The sequence below is a fragment of the Conger conger genome, chromosome 1 (assembly GCF_963514075.1).
Source record: "Conger conger chromosome 1, fConCon1.1, whole genome shotgun sequence".
Taxonomy (NCBI): Eukaryota; Metazoa; Chordata; class Actinopteri; order Anguilliformes; family Congridae; genus Conger; species Conger conger.
The window spans coordinates 83,548,125-83,568,004 of record NC_083760.1 but is presented as its reverse complement, the minus strand read 5'-3'; the positions used below and the strand labels follow the sequence as shown (position 1 = coordinate 83,568,004).

Sequence of the window (19,880 nt, the reverse complement as noted above, 5' to 3'; positions counted from 1 at the left end):
AGCTTATAAAAATCGGACTGGTGTGCATGGGAATTGTCACATCACAATCCAGTAATGCTGAAACAACTGGGTACTGGAACAAACTGCATTAATTAGCCCTTTGAATAGTAGGTTTTTTTGGAATGCTTCTTTCTCAATTCTAGCTGTGTTCCAGAAGTCCATTGGTTTCAGTTGCCAGTGGTTTTGCGGCCTCAGCAGCAGAATTCTCTTCACGGAACAGGTATTTCAGATCGGTGACCTTAAAGGGTTGGGTCTGTGGCTTCTCAGAGCAAGCAACATTTTAACGACGGAAAAGCAAAGCAGAACATGTCGAGGGTCACACCCCTGTCAGCGTAGCACAGCCCAGGATCAACCCAGATACGTGTCATTTCACCCCTTTTCATGTGCTGGGAGTGCCTTGGCATCAGGGTCAACACGGTTTCTGCAATACCATATTAAGGGCGTGTTCCCCCAGCAGACCAGCCAAACCGGACGAACGGCCAGCAGTATGAATGAAGCGCCTCAACCTCAAATTACAGCTGGAGTCAGTGTCTGCACAGGGTGCACCCCATGTGGGAAATGGGAGCAGCGTCCACCAGTGTGTGAAACTGGGTGTTCCTGAATCCGTCCTTTTTCCCCATTCATTTCATCGCTCCAATCTGGAATTTCACTTTCAGGTTTTTTCAGTTTTTTAAAAAGTTTTTTTAAAGGAACAGGTTTTCTGGAACAAACACAGCCGTTCACATTCTAATACCCTTGATTTTGAAGAGCCTGGAATACCTGTACGCAGAAATTATTTTGCCAAATCTTAAAAAGAGAGAAATATGTCTAATAAACGGCAAGATCACACACACACACACACACACACACACACACACACACACACACACACACACACACACACACCCACACGCATGCATTCAAACACATTTGAACACACACACACACACACACACACACAAGCGCACACAAACCCAGACACACACACACGAGCGGTCAGCCAGAGAGAGCGTGAAGAGAAAGCTGATGAGTCGGGTGTAAGATGGCTGTAAACAGAACGCTGATGAGTCGGGGTAAGATGGCTGTAAACAGAAAGCTGATGAGTCGGGTGTAAGACGGCGCTTGGCGTGGGAGATGTTTACGGTCCCGCTGTTCCCCTGGACGAGCAGAGTGCGCTCCCGGGTGAGTGTCTACGTCATCATGTTTCACCAGCGTACCCCTCTGCCTGCCCCTGCCCCTGCCCCCCCCCCCTGTGGGTTTTACGAGGGAAAGAGCACATTGGTGGCACTTGGTGCAGGCTGGAACATCTGCTTTCGCCTTTGGAGAAGAAAGGTATTTGTATTGTAAAGATTACAAGATATATAGCACCATTCCACTTTTGTACACATCCACACACACAGACACAATACATTTTCCATAAATGGCTTAATATAAATGGGAATGAACTGCTGCCAAGTAACTGAAATATTAATTTAACAATGAAAAAAGAAGGCTCACATAGTTAGGCTCATATATAGTGACCTTTTGCCAAAAGAAAACCTGAAAAAACTAAAAATATAACTAAAATGCTGCTGAAATGTAAAGAAATCCATTACAAATTCACAACCCAATTTTGCTTCTGAAAAGTTTGAAACACACAACTGCATGTGCACACAAACACACACACACATACACAGGAAAGGTGCCCTATGACCTACATGATCACAGCAGGTGATTAAAAACAGCTCAAACAAAAACACAGTTTCATCTTTGATGCAACTTCCAGCTTTTTATTCACACATGGGAAATATTACAAAATAAGATGTACTGCCTTTGCAAAGTGCTATAAGGCCAAATGGGAGAACTGGTCTGAAAGTTCAAGTTACACACAAACTCTTATGCACACGTAGGTAGTATAGCCATTTTAAAGGAGAGTTTCTGACTTTAAGGAACATTTCAATGTGTTTATCGACTGCATAGATATGGAGTAACAAGGGAGAGAGATGGAATCACAGGCACACACACACAAACACACCCACATACACACACGTGCATGCATGCACACACAAATGCACACACTCATGAACACACACACACACACACACACACACACACACATTCACAAAAGACTAAAACACACAAGTGTTCCATGCATCCTTGCACAACTTCACATGAAAGGGGAATTTTTAGTAGGGAATGAAAATCATCATCATGAAGTTGTGCAATGTTCTCCCAGGAGCCATTTTAGGACAGCAGATGAAGGCATTGGGTCCCCATCACACACAGTGCCATCAAAGTAACATGCACACCCTTAATAAACAAAATGGGCGCCAGTGTTTGGAGATGTTCACAGCTCGGTTTGAGTTCTTTGTTTGTCCCCAATCCAACCGGTATTGTATGACACACCAGGGTGGCACAGCAACAACATAAAGGCTCAGTGGTGCAACGGTCAAATCAATCCTACTCCTCCCAATGCAGTTGTGCATGGTTCCGTAGCCTGTAGCCTAGTGGCTAAGGCACATGGTACATGACTGGGACCCGGAAGGTTGGTGGTTCAAGTCCCGGTGTAGCTACAATAAAATCCATGCAGCTGTTGGGCCCTTGAGCAAGGCCCTTAACCCTGCATTGCTCCAGCAGGGACTGCCCCCTGCTTAGTCTAATCAACTGTAAGTAAGTAACTAATTAATATTATTATTATTATTTCTCAGAACTGAGTATGGAGAACGGTGCATGCAAATCAAGTTAATTCTGGCACAGCTAAGCCGGGGACATTGAAAGAGTTTGTGCGATAGCAAATTCTGTTGAAAACCTACCCATGTGAGATGGTCTGAGCACTGATCTAGATTTCAAACAACACACAGCGTTGGTTCATTATGACTTTGGGCAGTGCATGGCATTGTGCACCTGTACATAACTGCTGTTTCAGTTCTGTGCTAGCCATTTCCCTGTGGCAAGTAGATCTGTAACTAAATCCACAGAAATGCCCAGTACCTAAAACACACTTGCACTCAGACACACAAAGGCACACACACACACACACACACACACACACACACACACACACACACACGCGCATACATACACTCGGGTGCACATACAAAAACACACACACACACACACACACACACACACACTCGCATACATACACAAACACATACTGAAACTGTATCTGTGCAAACCTGCTTGCTTAAACACTCCCACATGTCAGATTTATGCCTTCTGCCCAAAAACAGGGTCTTAGTACACCCCCTGCTGCACAGCACTAGTACCGCTTGCACTTTGCCTTGCAGTGGAGGAAACGCCACACTCACACAGGGGCAGATACGGCCGCTGTGCCTACGACCAGCCACCCAGGTAACACTGTCCTCAAACACTGCAGTCCTCTCAAACACTGCAGTCCTCTCAAACACTGCAGTCCTCTCAAACACTGCAGTCCTCATTAACACTGCAGTCCTCATTAACACTGCAGTCCTCATTAACACTGCAGTCCTCATAAACACTGCAGTCCTCATAAACACTGCAGTCCTCATAAACACTGCAGTCCTCATAAACACTGCAGTCCTCATAAACACTGCAGTCCTCATAAACACTGCAGTCCTCATTAACACTGCAGTCCTCATTAACACTGCAGTCCTCATTAACACTGCAGTCCTTATAAATACTGCAACCCTTATTAACACTGCAGTCCTCTCAACACTGCAGTCCTCTCAAACACTGCAGTCCTCTCAAACACTGCAGTCCTCTCAAACACTGCAGTCCTCTCAAACACTGCAGTCCTCATTAACACTGCAGTCCTCATTAACACTGCAGTCCTCATTAACACTGCTGTCACAGAACATCACAGCTGCAGTTATCTCATGGGGAGCACAATGGGAAGGGTCGTGGTGACTCGGGTGAAAGGTCATTCCCAAAAAGTGGGCATACGTTTTATCATCACAGTACCTGTATAGCTTGGCCCTCAAACCACAAAATGGCTCCCGCAGAATAGAAGAGCAAAGGAAGGGAACAGCACAAGTGGTTCTAAGGTAATATGTACAGTACATTGCTTTGGATAAAGCATGTTAGAATTATTACAAATAAGAAAAAAAAAAAACTAACATCCTTCGAGGATAAGATGGGTTTGATTAAGACGTACGTGCAGTTCACCCCACCACACTCTCACAGGCTGATGATTCCAGCTGGCTTTGATGCCAGTCGGACAGGAGAGGACAAAGTACCGTCAAAAAACGTTATCCCTTTAACACAAGGCAGTGTTTACGGTTATTCTTCCGTTACTCATTTCCTTTTTTTTTTGTAAAATGTGCTTCTCGTTTTTTTTTGCAGACAAACATTTGTTAGACACACACACAAACACGCAGACACACACTCAATAACACTGTCAAAAGAAAAACAAAAACTCAAAACATTGCCTTTCAAAAAAAAACAAAAAAAACTACAATAAAAACAAAATAAATAAAAATGTAAAAGTAATGAAGATAAAAACAAACACAATGTCACATTTTTCTGCATTTCATTGAATTCAGAAATGATAAAAAGACAAAGAAGCTTCCCAGTCCATTAAAACTTTCAGCAGCTTTTCTGGTTTTTAAATGAAGAAATGCTTGTTAAAGTACATCTTTCTGTCTTGCACAAGACGGACCAAACTGGTGAAACAAAGGCTAGAATCAAGTACAGATATCCTACAGCGCAGAATACCTGTGATACTCAATCAAAAAAGTATAGCAGCTATTCATCTCTCTGTCACTCTCTCGCTCTCTCGCTCTCGACAAGCACAAGTATCTGCTCTGGAATGTTTTCAAATCTAAGCCACTTTTCGGTTCCTTGCGTTGATCCTTTATTGTCTCTGTATACCGTCCTCAGTCCATAGTTCCAGTATTAAGGTTGGAAAGTTGGGGCACTGGTGTGTGTATTAGAGGGGGCGGGGTTAAGGATTTGCAACTTTCTCCCCTGGTCCAATCGCAGGTTCTTCACAGTCCCATCCCTGGCACACACACATCTGTTCTTCCTCCTCCCTCTTTCACATGCCTGCCCCATTCGCCCCATCCTCCTGTCAATCCCCGGGGTTCAGGCTGTGCCCACAGACCCCGCTGCCCCTCAGCAGTAGCTGCGGGTCTGTCCCTCGGTGTGGATAGTCCAGTTGGGCCCCGGCAGGCTGCCCTGTCGGGTCAGGCCCCTCTGGTTCTGGAGGGGGGGCGGGCGCAGGGAGGGGTCTGTCCCCTCCCTGCGGGGAGTGTTGGGGTACTGGGACAGCACGGGGACAGACTGGAACTGGTACTGGCTGTACTGGGGGGGAGGGGCCATCTGGAAGCCGCCCGCGTGACCCCCGTACCCCCGCGGGGTCCCCAGCATCACGTGGGAGAGCGCCGCCGAGGGGCCGCGGGGGGCGTCCAAGGGGGGCGGGGGGGAGAAGTTAGGGTGGGGGTCCTGGGGGCTGCGGTTGGGGTATGCCGGGTCCTGGTACAGGGGCCTGCTGGGGTAGGGGTTGGGGTTCTCCCCCAGGAAGCCGGGGGCGAAGTCTTGGGGGCGGTAGAACTTGAGGACCTGGTCGCCGGACGGCATGACGTCGAAGGCCTGCCGGTACTGGCCACCGGAGGAGGAGGAGCGGCGGAGGGGGTCCGGCCGGTGGAAGCTCCCGGCCTGGCCGACCTCCAGGCGGCTGCGGGACGGCCCGGGGGTGTACACGTTGTAGGCGGGCTGGTGCTGGCTGGGGTACGGGTTGGGTGGGTGCTCCAGGGGAGGGGAGGAGGAGGTGGAGGAGGAGGTGACCGCGCACGGTCCGTCGTCCCCCTCGTCCTCCGCCAGCTTCTCGATCAGCAGGGAGGCGATCTCCTTCCCCGTCAGGCCGGGCTCCGCCCCGCTGGAGCTCTGCGGGTCAGACCGGCTGCGGTAGTGCGCCAGAGCTCCCGCCATCGCGGGGGGCGGCGGCGACGTTGCCGCGGCGACCAGCGCGTCTTTGGCGGCGGCGCAGGGCGGGCTGTCGTACCCGGCGGATTCGGGCGCCGGCGGCCTCTCCCCCTCGTCCAGGAGGGGCGAGGGCAGCCGTGCCTCGGGGGGCGGCTCCGGGGGTGGGGCCGGGGGCTGGGACGGGGGCTGGGCGTGCCCGTCCAGGTCGGTGGTCAGCCAGGCCTTGGCGGCGGCAGGGGGGCTGGTGAAGGGGAAGTTGACGTAGACGGGCTCCGGCCGGTCCTGGGGCCGGGAGGGCGCGGGCTGTTTGGGGGGCGGCGGAGGAGGGGGAGAGGAAGAGGAGGGTTTGTGGTGGGGGTGGAGCGGATGGCCGGAGGGCCGCAGGGCGTGCGCCTGGTCCTCTGCAAGCCGGGACGCCTCGAAGTAGCGGTAGCAGACCTTGCCGTTCTCAAAGTAGGGGTGCAGCTGGGAGGAGGCCAGGTCGGCAGACGGGGAGCGGTGGGAGGCGCCCCGCTGCTGGGGCTTGTGGACGGAGAGGGGCAGGGCGGAGGGGTTCGGGGCGCTGCCCATCACAGCCGGGTGCATCTCCCCCCGGGGCAGCCGCACCGAGGAGGCGGCGTGGCGGTGCGGGTGGGAGTGGGAGTGGGAGTGGGAGAAGGAGTGCGAGTGCGAGTGGGCCGCCGCCCAGGCCCGCGTGGCCTCGGAGGACCAGAGCTGAGGGGCGCGGGGGATCATGGCCGCCGGGTGGAGAGGGTGGGGGTGGGGGTGGCCCCTGGAGAGCGGGCGCTGGCCCGTCTCGCCGGGGCCCGGCCGGTAGTTCCCCTCGGCCTCCAGCCGCATGTTCTGGTAGCTGTGCCAGGCGTAGCTGGGCGGGGCCTGGGGCTGCTCGGGGCCCGAGATCTCGTAGTAGAAGTTCTCCCCCTTCCCCTGGTCGTCCGCCGAGCAGGAGGCGGGCACGGGCCGGATGTGGGAGGGCTGCGGGGCGGGGTGCGGCCTGCCTCCCCGGTAGCCCGAGGTGGCGCTCAGCCGCTCGGAGAAGGCCCGGGACAGCGGCGGGTTGGGCGAGCCGCCCTGCGATTGGCTGATGATGCGGCGGATGCGGGCGGCGTCCAGCGAGCGGCGCATGTAGTTGTCGGCGCGGGAGAGGGGGGCGCGCGCGGCCGGGGCCAGCTCCAGGGGTTTGGGGGGCACTTTGGGACGCGCGGGCTGGAAGGCTCGCACCTGGGCCAGGGGGGAGCACTCGGACTTGGAGTGCAGCAGCTGGGGGTGAGGCTGCGGGGGCGACTTGCTCGGCGGCGCCCCCTTCTGCTGGAGGTGGGGGGCGGAGAACTGGCGCGAGTAGGCCGGGGGCTTCCTCTGCGCCGGGGACTCTCTCTCCGCGGGCTTCCCGGCCGGGGGGCTCGGAGGCTCCTCCTGGTTCTTGTACACGGGGCTCGGAGCCGAACCCGTGTCCCCGGAGGAGCTGCTGCCCGTCACCTCCGAGTGCGACCCGCCCGAGTCGGACACGGAGGTTTCAGAGGAGAGCGTGCCCGTGTCCTGCGGGACAATGATCACACGCAACCGTCAGCACAAACACAGGGACGGGAGACAACTGAGGCCCCCTAGTGGTGACGCGTTGACGTCGCTTATAGCAGTCCTACTCAACCCCAGGTCCACCGGGTGGCAGTGTCTGGCAGTATTTTTCTCAAACCATGCACTACATTTCATTTCACCAAATACTTTACCACCTTGGTTCAGGAAGCAGTGGCAGCTGCTGAGCTGAAAACTTATGGGGCAGAAGAGTTCCCCTTCCACTGATTACTGGTTGAGTAGTGCTGATATTTCACGGAAACGGGCCAACATAAATAGGGTCAAATAGACTTATATACAGTCAGAGACATACAGAAAGAGACACACAGCAGACTACCTCTGTCCCACAGCAAAACGCCTGAAGGTTGATCATATTGAGGTCATTAAGACAAAGAAAGCTTAATGTTCCCTATCTCAGAGTGGCAGTAGCTGGATAATTAGTACAAAACTTTTCTGCCTACTCAGTTGCACAATTACGATTTGATAATTACGCTTTTACCGAAAATAGCTCACCCAATTTTTTATGTACTCCAAGTGGAATGGCAATTAGATCACAATGTTTCCGATTTCAATGAAAGACCCCTCCACGTGACCCAGATAAAGCATTAACAAGCACTACATAATAATTAATAAACACTGAATGCCAACTGGAATTAGGACGATGTCACTTCCTGACCTTTGTCACATCAATGACAGTCATAGGTCAAGACGTACAAGCAGATACACCTGTCTGCGTGTGTGTTTCTGTAAGTAGATGCACGTAGGCATACTTTTTGCATACGGAATATCAGAAGTATAAATACTCCTTCAGTTTCATGTGTTATTTTAGTTTACAGTCTGTGCTGATTTATATTTTTTTTATAGTTTACCTCAGTTCGTTGGTTAATATCTTGCTTTTCTATGGCATTACAGGTGCATATCACACACTGGAAAGCTTACTGTGTATTCCAGCTGATAAGGCATGTTCAAGTGAACTGAATCGGGTTGGGTTGGGTTGGTACAGAATCACAGAAATGACTAAAGAAAAAGAAACACAGAAATGCACAAAGAAGAGACACGGACTGATGGACATGTATGTACAATCAGACAGACTGACAGAGGGACAGACGGACTGACAGATACACACACACACACACACACACACACACACACACACACAAAGACAGATATAGACAGACGAGCACACTGACAGATATAGACGGACAGACAGACTGATATATACAGACACAGACAGACAGACAGACACAGACAGACAGACAGACAGACACATAGACACAGACAGATGGACAGACAGACACACACAGACAGAGACAGACAGACACATACACACAGACAGATGGACAGACAGACACACAGACAGACAGACACACACAGACAGAGACAGACAGATACATACACACAGACAGACAGACAGACGGACAGACACATACACACAGACAGACAGACACACACAGACAGAGACAGACAGAGGCATACACACAGACAGATGGACAGACAGACACACAGACAGACAGAGACATACACACAGACAGATGGACAGACAGACAGACACAGACAGAGACAGACAGAGGCATACACACAGACAGATGGACAGACAGACACACAGACAGAGACATACACACAGACAGACGGACAGACAGACACAGACAGAGACAGACAGAGGCATACACACAGACAGATGGACAGACAGACAGACACAGACAGAGGCATACACACAGACAGATGGACAGACAGACACACAGACAGAGACATACCCACAGACAGATGGACAGACAGACAGACACAGACAGAGACAGACAGAGGCATACACACAGACAGATGGACAGACAGACACACACAGACAGACAGACAGAGACAGACAGACACACACAGACGGAGAGACATACCTGCACCGGGCTCCGGCCGCCCTGTTGCGCCCCCGTGTCCGGCGCGTTAGCATTAGCGTTAGCGGCGCCGCCCTCGCCCTCGGCCATCCACACGGACAGGGGGCGCACGGTGGAGTACAGCTGGTTGGGGTCGGCGGGGGAGGAGCCGGACAGCACCTCGCCCGCGTCCACGGAGACGGTGCGCAGGAAGCGGGCCTCCAGCGGCTCCGGGGGCGAGGCCCGGGGCTGGGGGGGCCGGTACGGGGGCGAGGTGCCCTGCCGCAGGGCCTTGTTAGCGCTCTCCGCCAGCGCCAGCGCCATGAGGCGGGCGGGGTTCTTGGGCGGGGGAGGGGGGGGCTGCTGGGACGGGAGGGAGGGGCCGGCGGGCACCATGAACCCTGGGAGAGGGACGGGGAGGGGCACGCAGAGGAAGCAGAGGATGCACAGAATTAGCAGAGATTTATCCTTCTAATAGCCGAAATTCCTACCGCTTAGGCCACTGCGTGTTTTTTGTCGAACTCTATGTTTTTTTGTGTTTTTGTGTGATGTAACGTATATTTTATTGCTGGTGTTGTCTCGGCCAGGTCTCCCTTGTAAAAGAGATCTCGAATCTCAATGGGACTTCATGGTTATATAAAAGATAAATCTTTTTTTACATTTTATTCTTATTCTTTTCTCATGGATGCCGATTGGCTGCGACAGTGTCCTACGGTGATTGCAATCCAATATAGTAACAGTTATTACAGAAACAACAGCCTGTTTGCAAACCGTATCGCTCCACGCACAAACCATTACCACAAAATAAAATAATACTGTGTCATTGCGTATTGTGTCTTTATATGTAGTAACCGGCTCATGAAGGCAATATGGCAACTTCAGGCCATGCGAATACAGCCACAAAACACAATGAATAGAGTCACAGCTACAGGGCTACAGCACGGACTCTCATGCCGTACGGCTGGATAACACCTCAACACCTTTGTACAGAGCCCATCTCACAGCTGAACGAAGCGCTTTTCCGCACACTGACCTTTGACCTTGGGGTCAGGGCCGAGCTTGCTGCGGATCTCCTGCTGGCAGCTCTCGGTCAGCTGGAAGTCACATGACCTCAGCAACATGGAGATCATCTGCGGCGGCTGGGAGAGGCCTGCGCCCTGCGTGCCGGGCTGCAATTCGCCCGCCCGCCCGCCAATCATCTCCAGCACCTTGACAACCAGGGAGGAAAGGAAAGAAGCATTTCAAGACCGCCTCCATGCCAGACACGGGCCTCAGGCATATGTGTACTGTTCAGACATAGTGAGGCATAGCGATGGTCATCAGCCATCCACAAAGCAGTGAACACGCACACAGGCATAGCAAAACATAAACAAAGGCAGACACAGCGAAACACAAACACACACACACACACACACACACACAACCACATACACAGGCACAGCGACACACAACACCAACTAGGGATGGGACTGAATAGTTACATATAGATTTTCCGTTCATGACGGCAGGAATCGGTTTTATGTTTTGTGGCATCTACTTTTTCCGAGTGTGGTATGGGTGAATCTATGGACACCTAGACACACCTAGACACACACAGACACACACCATGACTCACACAGACACACACAGACACACCTCGACTCACAAAGACACACACCTAGACACACAGACACACCTAGACACACACACAGACACACACACAGACACACACAGAGGCACACCTAGACACACACACAGACACACCTAGACACACACAGAGACACACAGAGGCACACCTAGACACACACACAGACACACAGAGGCACACCTAGACACACACAGACACACCTAGACACACACAGACACACCTAGACACACACAGACAGACACAGACAGACACACACACACACACACACACAGACACACAGACACACAGACACACAGACACACAGACACACAGACACACACAGACACACACAGACACACACAGACACACACAGACACACACAGACACACACGCTCCAGCACGCAGCTCTAGACGCACCTTGGCGGGCACGCTGATGGCGATGGGGTCGGAGATGTCCAGCGGGGGCGATTTGGGGGCCTTGGGGGAGAGGGCGTGCACCACTTTCCGGGTGAAGGAGCGGCGCTCGGGCGGGGCCTGGGGGGAGGGGCCGGGGCCCGGGGCGGGGCCGTGGGCGGGGCTGGTGGGCTCAGGGGGGCGGTGCTGGCAGTAAACCTGCACGGGCGGGGCTGCGGCCGCCAGAATCAGACTCCGGCGTGCCGCCGCCTCCGATTGGTTGAGCACGGAGTCGGGGTCCTCGGTGACGGAGCGCTGGCTGTGCGAGCGCGAGTGGGCGTGGCCCTGGTGGCCCACGCAGCGGTAGGGCGGGGGCGTGGCCGCGGGCGGGGACTCCCTGCCCCCGCTGGCCCCGATTGGCCCGTCCTCCAGGAAGGTGGGGCTGAAGTCGATGACGTCCTCCGCCATCCAGGCGGCGGCGGGGTCGTGGGAGAAGTCCGGCAGCATGTACACGCCCTCCTCGTCCTCCTCCTCTTCGTCCTCCTCCTCCTCCTCGCCCTGCTCCTCCGGGCGGTCCGCCGCCTCCTCCGGGAGCAGGCTGTCGTACGAGCGGCTCGGCGGGAGGAGCTGAGGGTCCAGGGAGGCGGCCAGGGCCAGACCGTCACTGCTAGAGCGAGGCCGACGCAAACGCTGGAGCTTACACTGCCCTGGGGGAGAAAGACATCATATTACTATACCATCACATAACTCTGATTATAACGATATGAGAGAGAGGGACTGGGGGAAAGAAAGTGAAAGAGACAGAGAGACAGACAGAGGGGGGGGGGAGACAGGGAGAGGGGCGAGAAAGGGGGGAGGGGGAAAGAAAGGGAAAAGGAGGAGAGGGGGGAGAGAGAGGGGTCAGAAAGAGAGCGGAGGAGGAGGGAGGAGAGAGGAGAAGATGAGAGAGGGAGAGAGGGGAGAGGATGAGAGAGGAGGAGAGAGGAGGAGAGGGGGGAGAGGGGGGGGAGAGAGACTGGGAGGGGGAGACAGGGAGGTATCTATTAAAATGAGAGAGACTAAAGGAGGCGGGGAGTGAGAGGGAGAAACAGGATGAGAGATAAACAGAGTAATATTGCTCATGTACAGTCATGCCAATAAAGCATTATTGAATTGAGAGACGGAGGGAGACAGAGAGGCCTGAGGGAGAAAAGTGGTGTTAGGAACGCAAACGTGAAGAGGGATGAGGACAGGGATACGGGGAAGACAGCAGACAGGCTGAACAGGGCCGCAGACAGGCTGAACAGGGCCGCAGACACGCTGAACAGGGCCGCAGACACGCTGAACAGGGCCGCAGACACGCTGAACAGGGCCGCAGACACGCTGAACAGGGCCGCAGACACGCTGAACAGGGCCGCAGACAGGCTGAACAGGGCCGCAGACACGCTGAACAGGGCCGCAGACAGGCTGAACAGGGCCGCAGAAACGCTGAACAGGGCCGCAGACACGCTGAACAGGGCCGCAGACACACTGAACAGGGCCGCAGACACACTGAACAGGGCCGCAGACAGGCTGAACAGGGCCGCAGACACGCTGAACAGGGCCGCAGACACGCTGAACAGGGCCGCAGACACGCTCAACAGGGCCGCAGACACGCTCAACAGGGCCGCAGACACGCTCAACAGGGCCGCAGACACGCTCAACAGGGCCGCAGACACGCTCAACAGGGCCGCAGACACGCTGAACAGGGCCGCAGACACGCTGAACAGGGCCGCAGACACGCTGAACAGGGTCGCAGACACGCTGAACAGGGCCGCAGACACGCTGAACAGGGCCGCAGAAACACTGAACAGGGCCGCAGACACACAAAATGGAGGCCAGCGGACTGACTGCTGGAGCAGCGGTGAGGACGGCCGATCCCATTTAGCACAGGCCTGCGGATCACACGTGACATCATGGCCGGGGTCGCCAGGTTTACATCCATGAGACCGTCGAGAGCCGGGTTTGCCAGGTTCAGGTTTCCGACATGCTGGAGGGCACGAGGGAGATTATCCGCGGTGTGTTACTGTGTCCTACCTGCACCGCTGTGCTGGGATGACAAGGACTCCTCACTCTTAGCTGACCGCAACGTAACACTATCCACTCGACAACCTACAGCAGCCAAACACAGGGACACAAATCAATACAGAGAGAGAGAGAGCGAGCGAGAGAGAGAGAGAGAGAGGGAGGGAGGGAGGGAGGGAGAAGGAGACGGGAGACTGGCACATTATACTCAGTTATTGGGCCCAAACGCTTTAATCGAAGACGCATTATTCAGCAAGCACATCCACACTGCATTAACAGGACATATTTACCACATAACGCAAGTGACAAATGGCCCTTCTTAAGAACAAAACAATGAAACGGCGTATAAAAAATGCAATATAGGCTAAAACAACTGCCACGGATGAAAAACGAGCTTCCTTAATTGAATATTAATGACCAAAACACAAGAAATGCATTACACCCATCTAACAGAAATATGACTGGCACCGTGGCAAAGATGTAATGGAGAATATTCCACAATTCATCTTTGGTGAGACTGCTGGGAGATTAGAGTTACTGTGGATTGAGGCGGAAAAAAAAGAAACAAACTACAAGCACACTTACATCACTTCTTTGTTTACAAAACGACACCATGGAGGGGGGGGGGGGGGCCTTGGGGCTGAAAGGATATGTAAGGATGTGTAAAGGATGTTGTAAGAATGCGTAAGGATGTGTAAAGGATGTGGTAAGGATGTGTAAAGATGTAAGAATGTGTAAGGATGTGTAAAGAATGTTGTAAGAATGTGTAAGGATGTGTAAAGAATGTTGTAAGAATGTGTAAGAATGTGTAAGGATGCGTAAAGCATGTTGTAAGTATGTGTAAGGGATGAGTAAAGGATGTTATAAGAATGTGTAAAGGATGTGGTAAGGATGTGGTAAAAATGTGGTAAAAATGTTGTAAGAATGTGTAAGAATGTGTAAGAATGTGGAAAGGATGTTGTAAGAATGTGTAAAGAATGTTGTAAGGATGTGTAAAGGATGTGTAAAGGATGGTGTAAGACTGTGTAAAGGATGTGTAATTATGTGTAAGGGATTGTTGTAAGAATGTGTAAGGATGTGTTAAGAATGTGGTAAGGATGTGTAAAGGATGTGTTCAGGATGTTGTAAGGCACTGGATGGGAGGGGGTATGGGTGTCCCGTTGAGTGAGGAAGAAGGACGTGGGGTTATACCAGCGTGGGACGTGGTTGGCTGGAACAGGGAGCTGATCCTCATGGGTTTGCGACGGCCCGACCCGGCCGGCTTCCCGATGGCGAAGAACGTCTTCCAGCTCCCACCCGCTGACTTCCGCACCTTCATCCCCCTCTTCCTCCTGAGAGAGAGACAGAGAGAGAGGTGGAGGAAAACAAAATGGAGGAAAAACAATGGTAGGGTAAGGAGATTAGGTGTCAAATAACATGCCAACTAGAGCTGCACTGAACAGATGTAATCATGAATAAACACAAGGGTGACTCTTCCCACACCGTAGGCCTCACACTGGGCCAGTGAAAAACGGCACCGACGTGCACCGACGCAGCTTCTACACAGTTGTTTTAAAACCTTATGCGACACCCCCCCCACCTGTCGGGCGGCAGGTCCAGGACGGTGTGGAACTTCCCCTGGAAGGAGAGCGGCCCCCCCTGCAGGAGGAGAGGGGCCTGGGTGCGAGCCTGGGCCTCCTCCAGGGACAGCAGCCTGGTCGACACAAAGGACTTCGGCCTGGTCAGGGAGCGCCGGTCTGAGAGAGAGAGAGGGCAACAGAAAGAGTGGGAAAGAAACAGAGAGAAAGGGAGAGGGGGGAGAGGGAGAGAGAAGATGAGAAAGAATTCAGTGTAGATAAATATCAGAGTAAATGCGACAAGTCTAACCATGACAGAAGCCACAGTGAGGCAGACACATTGAGACAAGCGCAGAGAGGGAGAGAGATGAAGAGGGGGAGAGAGATGGAGAGAGAGGGAGATGAAGAGGGGGAGAGAGAGGGAGATGGAGAGGGGGAGAGAGAGATGGAGAGAGAGGGAGAGGGAGAGAGAGGGAGGGAGAGAGAGGGAGAGAGAGGGAGGGAGAGGGAGGGAGATGAAGAGGGGGAGAGAGAGATGGAGAGGGGGAGAGAGAGATGGAGAGAGAGGGAGAGAGAGGGAGATGGAGAGGTGGAGAGAGAGATGGAGAGAGAGGGAGAGAGAGGGAGGGAGATGAAGAGGGGGAGAGAGAGAGAGATGGAGAGGGGGAGAGAGATGGAGAGAGGGAGAGAGAGGGAGGGAGATGAAGGGGGGAGAGAGAGAGATGGAGAGGGGGAGAGAGAGATGGAGAGAGAGGGAGAGAGAGAGGAGAGGAAGAGAGAAAGAAAAAGGGGCAGAGAGAGGGAAAGGGAGGGAGAGGGAGAGAGAGACAGAGAAGGAGAGAGAGGGAGAGGGGGAGAGAGAGATGGAGATAAGAGAGAGATAGAGAGATAGAGAGGGAGAGAGAGAGAGATAGAGAGGGAGAGAGAGGGAGAGACCCTGGAGTGTAGCAGCAGCAGCAGCAGCAGCAGCAGAGGGCCTTGCCCACCCCTCACACAGCCACAGGCTGCACCAGAGAGCCCAGCAGCCTGTGCCTCTGAGACTGCGCGCGTAAGAGAGGGGCAGACAGCCTCACTCAGCGGGGCGCTCTCCTCCACTGACTCCACTCCACCAGCAGAGGGAGCCACCGGCCACACCAGGCCGTCCGACCCTGCTGCCGCACATCTACGGCCCTGTATCATTTGGCACGCCTGATTCTACGATATTACCCGCTGGAATGAGATCCCTCGCTGTTGAATGAGGTGAGCTTTGTCAAGGTGGGAGTGAAAATGTACAGGACGGGACAGGGAAGATCTCCAGGGACAGGGCAAGGCATCCCAGGTCTGCAGAGGGCAGAGGGCAGAGGGCAGAGGTCTGGGTCTGGGTCTGGGTCTGGGTCTGGGTCTGGGTCTGGGTCTGGGTCTGGGTCTGGGTCTGGGTCTGGGTCTGGGTCTGGGTCTGGGTCTGGGTCTGGGTCTGGGTCTGGGTCTGGGTCTGGGTCTGGGTCTGGGTCTGGGTCTGGGCCATTAGCAGGCTTTCTGCGCAGCACACTGACAGTGGACACAGAGTGGGGCACGGAGCAGAACCCAGGGCCTCGGAGCAGAACCCAGGGCCTCGGGAGACAACGGCAGCGGAACATAAAGGCCTGTTGGTGAACGTGTTTGCAGCGCGTAAAGCTGGGCTCCAGTAACGGCGACGTTAAACACTTCAGACACAGCGGCACGAGGAACGCAGTGCCAAGCACGCATCAGCGGTGGGATTACCTGCTCACTGGATCTCCGCTGTGCCACCTTAAACACAGCACACAACACACTCAGCTCAATGCACGCACACACACACACACACACACACACACACAGTGTCTCCATGGCAACAGCTCCGGCTAGCCTTCTGTAGTCAACGCAGTATGTATACTCAAAATGAAGATCTTACCTGCATAACACACAAACACACACACATATATATACACACACACACACTAGAACACACACAACCCTACATGCACACGCACACACATTTGCATGTGCATTTGAAAACATGCAAAAGCATGCCAACACACAACCAAACACACACACACACACACACACACACACACACACACACACACACCAAAACATATGCACCCTTATATACATACACACACACACACACACACACACACACACACACACACACACAAGCACGGACGCACAAACGCACACACTGTAGTGTACCACGGTGGCTTCAAGTTAAAATCAATCTGAACTGATTAACACATTTATTTCTGAAGCAGGTCCAGCGGTTTTACAGTGACACATGGCCTCAGAGCTCAGTTGAGTTATAACAAACAGCATCTCTGTACATGTCATCTGCACAGGCCAAACCCATCCTGAGGGCGGAAGCAAACATTATGACTATGCATCAAAGAAAACAACATCCTCCCAACATGTCAACACACATGGAAAAAAATAAAAAAAAGGCTCTACTTTTAACTGCCCCAGGAGAAACACAGTCACGTTCTATTTGCATAAATATGCGCCCTCTCATCGCTAAATCACACCAGAGGGGAAAAAAAACAAGACAAAATCTTGGATGGAGTCAGCGAAGAGGTCAGCGCAGAGCTTCCTCCAGCCGTGCCGACGCACAGCCGCGGGGCAAGCGGCCATTTTAGGGACAAGTCCAGGGCGGGGGGGCTCAGAACATGGAGTAGCGCCGGTGGTCCGGATTCAGGCTCAGGCTCAGGGGCGGGGGCGGGGGCGGGGGCGGGGGCAGGGAGAGGGGCGCCAGGACCCTCGGGCCCTCTGCAACTCCGCCCGACGCCTCCCCCCGCGCCTCCCGCAGGCTCACCAGCCGGGTTCGAGGAGACGGCCGCCGGGCCTTATGCGCCTCCCCGTCCGTCGCTACGGAGACACACAGTCCCGGGTTAGGCGCGGGGGGAGGCGTGCGTGTTAAACGGCGTGAGCGCCACAGGGAGAGGTGCTGTGAAGTATGCCGGGTGCGCTAAGCTGTGCAGTGTGTGCAGGGGGCAGCAGCCGTGTTAATTAAGCAGGTTAGCGCTGCACGCTCACGATCCTACACCATTGGGCCTGGAGAGCGTTATGAAATAAGGTTCACGGAGTCACAGAGAGGCCCTATCGTAGAGAATTAGTCTTGGAGACAGAATCATTATTTAAGGGACACTGCAGATGACAGACACAGAGTCAGACAGAAGTGGAAGCATGTACAGAGGACAGCGATGTATGAATAATTCACTGTTTTCGCTGGGGCCTAATCAGAGAGGCACAGTTTATCTATGGACGGAGGGATGCAAACATTTGTAGGGGGCTCAGTAACATTCCGTGAGCTCAGTAACATTCCACGAGCGCAGTAACATTCCGGGAGTGCAGTAACATTCCGCGAGAGCAGTAACATTCCGGGAGTGCAGTAACATTCCGCGAGAGCAGTAACATTCCGGGAGTGCAGTAACATTCTGCGGGCGCAGTAACATTCCAGGAGCGCAGTAACATTCTGCAAGCGCAGTAACATTCCGGGAGTGCAGTAACATTCCGTGAGCTCAGTAACATTCCGTAAGTGAGGTAACAAGGTTTCACTAATGTTGAAAGAGCTATTACAGATTGAAGGGCCCAAACACCACAATAACAAAATGGACATCAGAGATGACAGCCGCCGGAGACAGAGGGAAGAGCCGCTGCCTGCATTCCCAGTTATAGCTACCACTTGTTTGTTTATCTGCCACAACTCCATCATTAAAAATCATCAAAAGACAAAAGTACCCCACATCTCCTTTCAGGTTCTGCTCAAAATACCCCAGTATTTCACATCCATCCAGTTTCCAGAGGCCCTGCTGGGGCCACACAGAACACATGTTGCCATGGCTGCGAAGCGACCGTGAGCTGTTCAGTTCTCCTTTTTTTTTATCCCCAGAGTGGGAGACAGCGGGATGAATCCCACAAAGCTTTCACAGAGAAACTTCACCTAGAGTCACCCCAAGCTTTCAAAGAAAGTTTACCTAGTCACCCCAAGCTTTCAAAGAGAAACGTTACCTAGAGTCACCCCAAGCTTTCACAGAGAAACTTTACCTAGAGTCACCCCAAGCTTTCACAGAGAAACTTTACCTAGAGTCACCCCAAGCTTTCACAGAGAAACTTTACCGGGAGTCACCCCAAGCTTTCACAGAGAAACTTTACCGGGAGTCACCCCAAGCTTTCACAGAGAAACTTTACCTAGAGTCACCCCAAGCTTTCACAGAGAAACTTTACCGGGAGTCACCCCAAGCTTTCACAGAGAAACTTTACCGGGAGTCACCCCAAGCTTTCACAGAGAAACTTTACCTAGAGTCACCCCAAGCTTTCACAGAGAAACTTTACCTAGAGTCACCCCAAGCTTTCACAGAGAAACTTTACCGGGAGTCACCCCAAGCTTTCAGAGAAACTTTACCTAGAGTCACCCCAAGCTTTCACAGAGAAACGTTACCTAGAGTCACCCCAAGCTTTCACAGAGAAACGTTACCGGGAGTCACCCCAAGCTTTCACAGAGAAACTTTACCTAGAGTCACCCCAAGCTTTCACAGAGAAACTTTACCGGGAGTCACCCCAAGCTTTCACAGAGAAACTTTACCTAGAGTCACCCCAAGCTTTCACAGAGAAACTTTACCTAGAGTCACCCCAAGCTTTCACAGAGAAACTTTACCGGGAGTCACCCCAAGCTTTCACAGAGAAACTTTACCTAGAGTCACCCCAAGCTTTCACAGAGAAACTTTACCTAGAGTCACCCCAAGCTTTCACAGAGAAACTTTACCGGGAGTCACCCCAAGCTTTCACAGAGAAACATTACCCAGAGTCACCCCAAGCCAGCACACCTGCACCAATAGCGAGCACACACACACTTCACAACCTCAGTACTGATACCTCTCTCAGAGGGTACCTTCACACAGCACATTAACTGGGGCCGTCAGAGTCTATACATCACACATGTACACATGGTAGAACACATATTGCAAATTAAGTCACTCTAAGGAGTGTGGGGCACAGCCA

At 53.1% G+C, this 19,880-nt stretch overlaps 2 protein-coding genes across 3 annotated transcripts in view; one reads left to right on the top strand and one right to left on the bottom strand.

Moving 5' to 3' along the window:
- LOC133132825 (CD276 antigen-like) overlaps positions 1-19,880 on the top strand; it is a 137,311-nt gene that overhangs the window by 43,890 nt on the left and 73,541 nt on the right. The gene's annotated exons all lie outside the window — the stretch shown is intronic.
- The window catches only part of arhgap33 (Rho GTPase activating protein 33), a 63,028-nt gene continuing 48,199 nt past the window's right edge, over positions 5,052-19,880 (bottom strand). Inside the window, exons 20-26 of the mRNA XM_061262052.1 lie at positions 14,915-15,071; positions 14,527-14,666; positions 13,348-13,422; positions 11,317-11,999; positions 10,321-10,501; positions 9,318-9,694; positions 5,052-7,398 (exon numbers count right to left, since the gene is read on the bottom strand). Coding sequence (XP_061118036.1) covers positions 5,053-7,398; positions 9,318-9,694; positions 10,321-10,501; positions 11,317-11,999; positions 13,348-13,422; positions 14,527-14,666; positions 14,915-15,071 — 3,959 coding nt within the window. The 3' untranslated portion in view covers position 5,052. The remainder of the gene's footprint in view (positions 7,399-9,317; positions 9,695-10,320; positions 10,502-11,316; positions 12,000-13,347; positions 13,423-14,526; positions 14,667-14,914; positions 15,072-19,880) is intronic.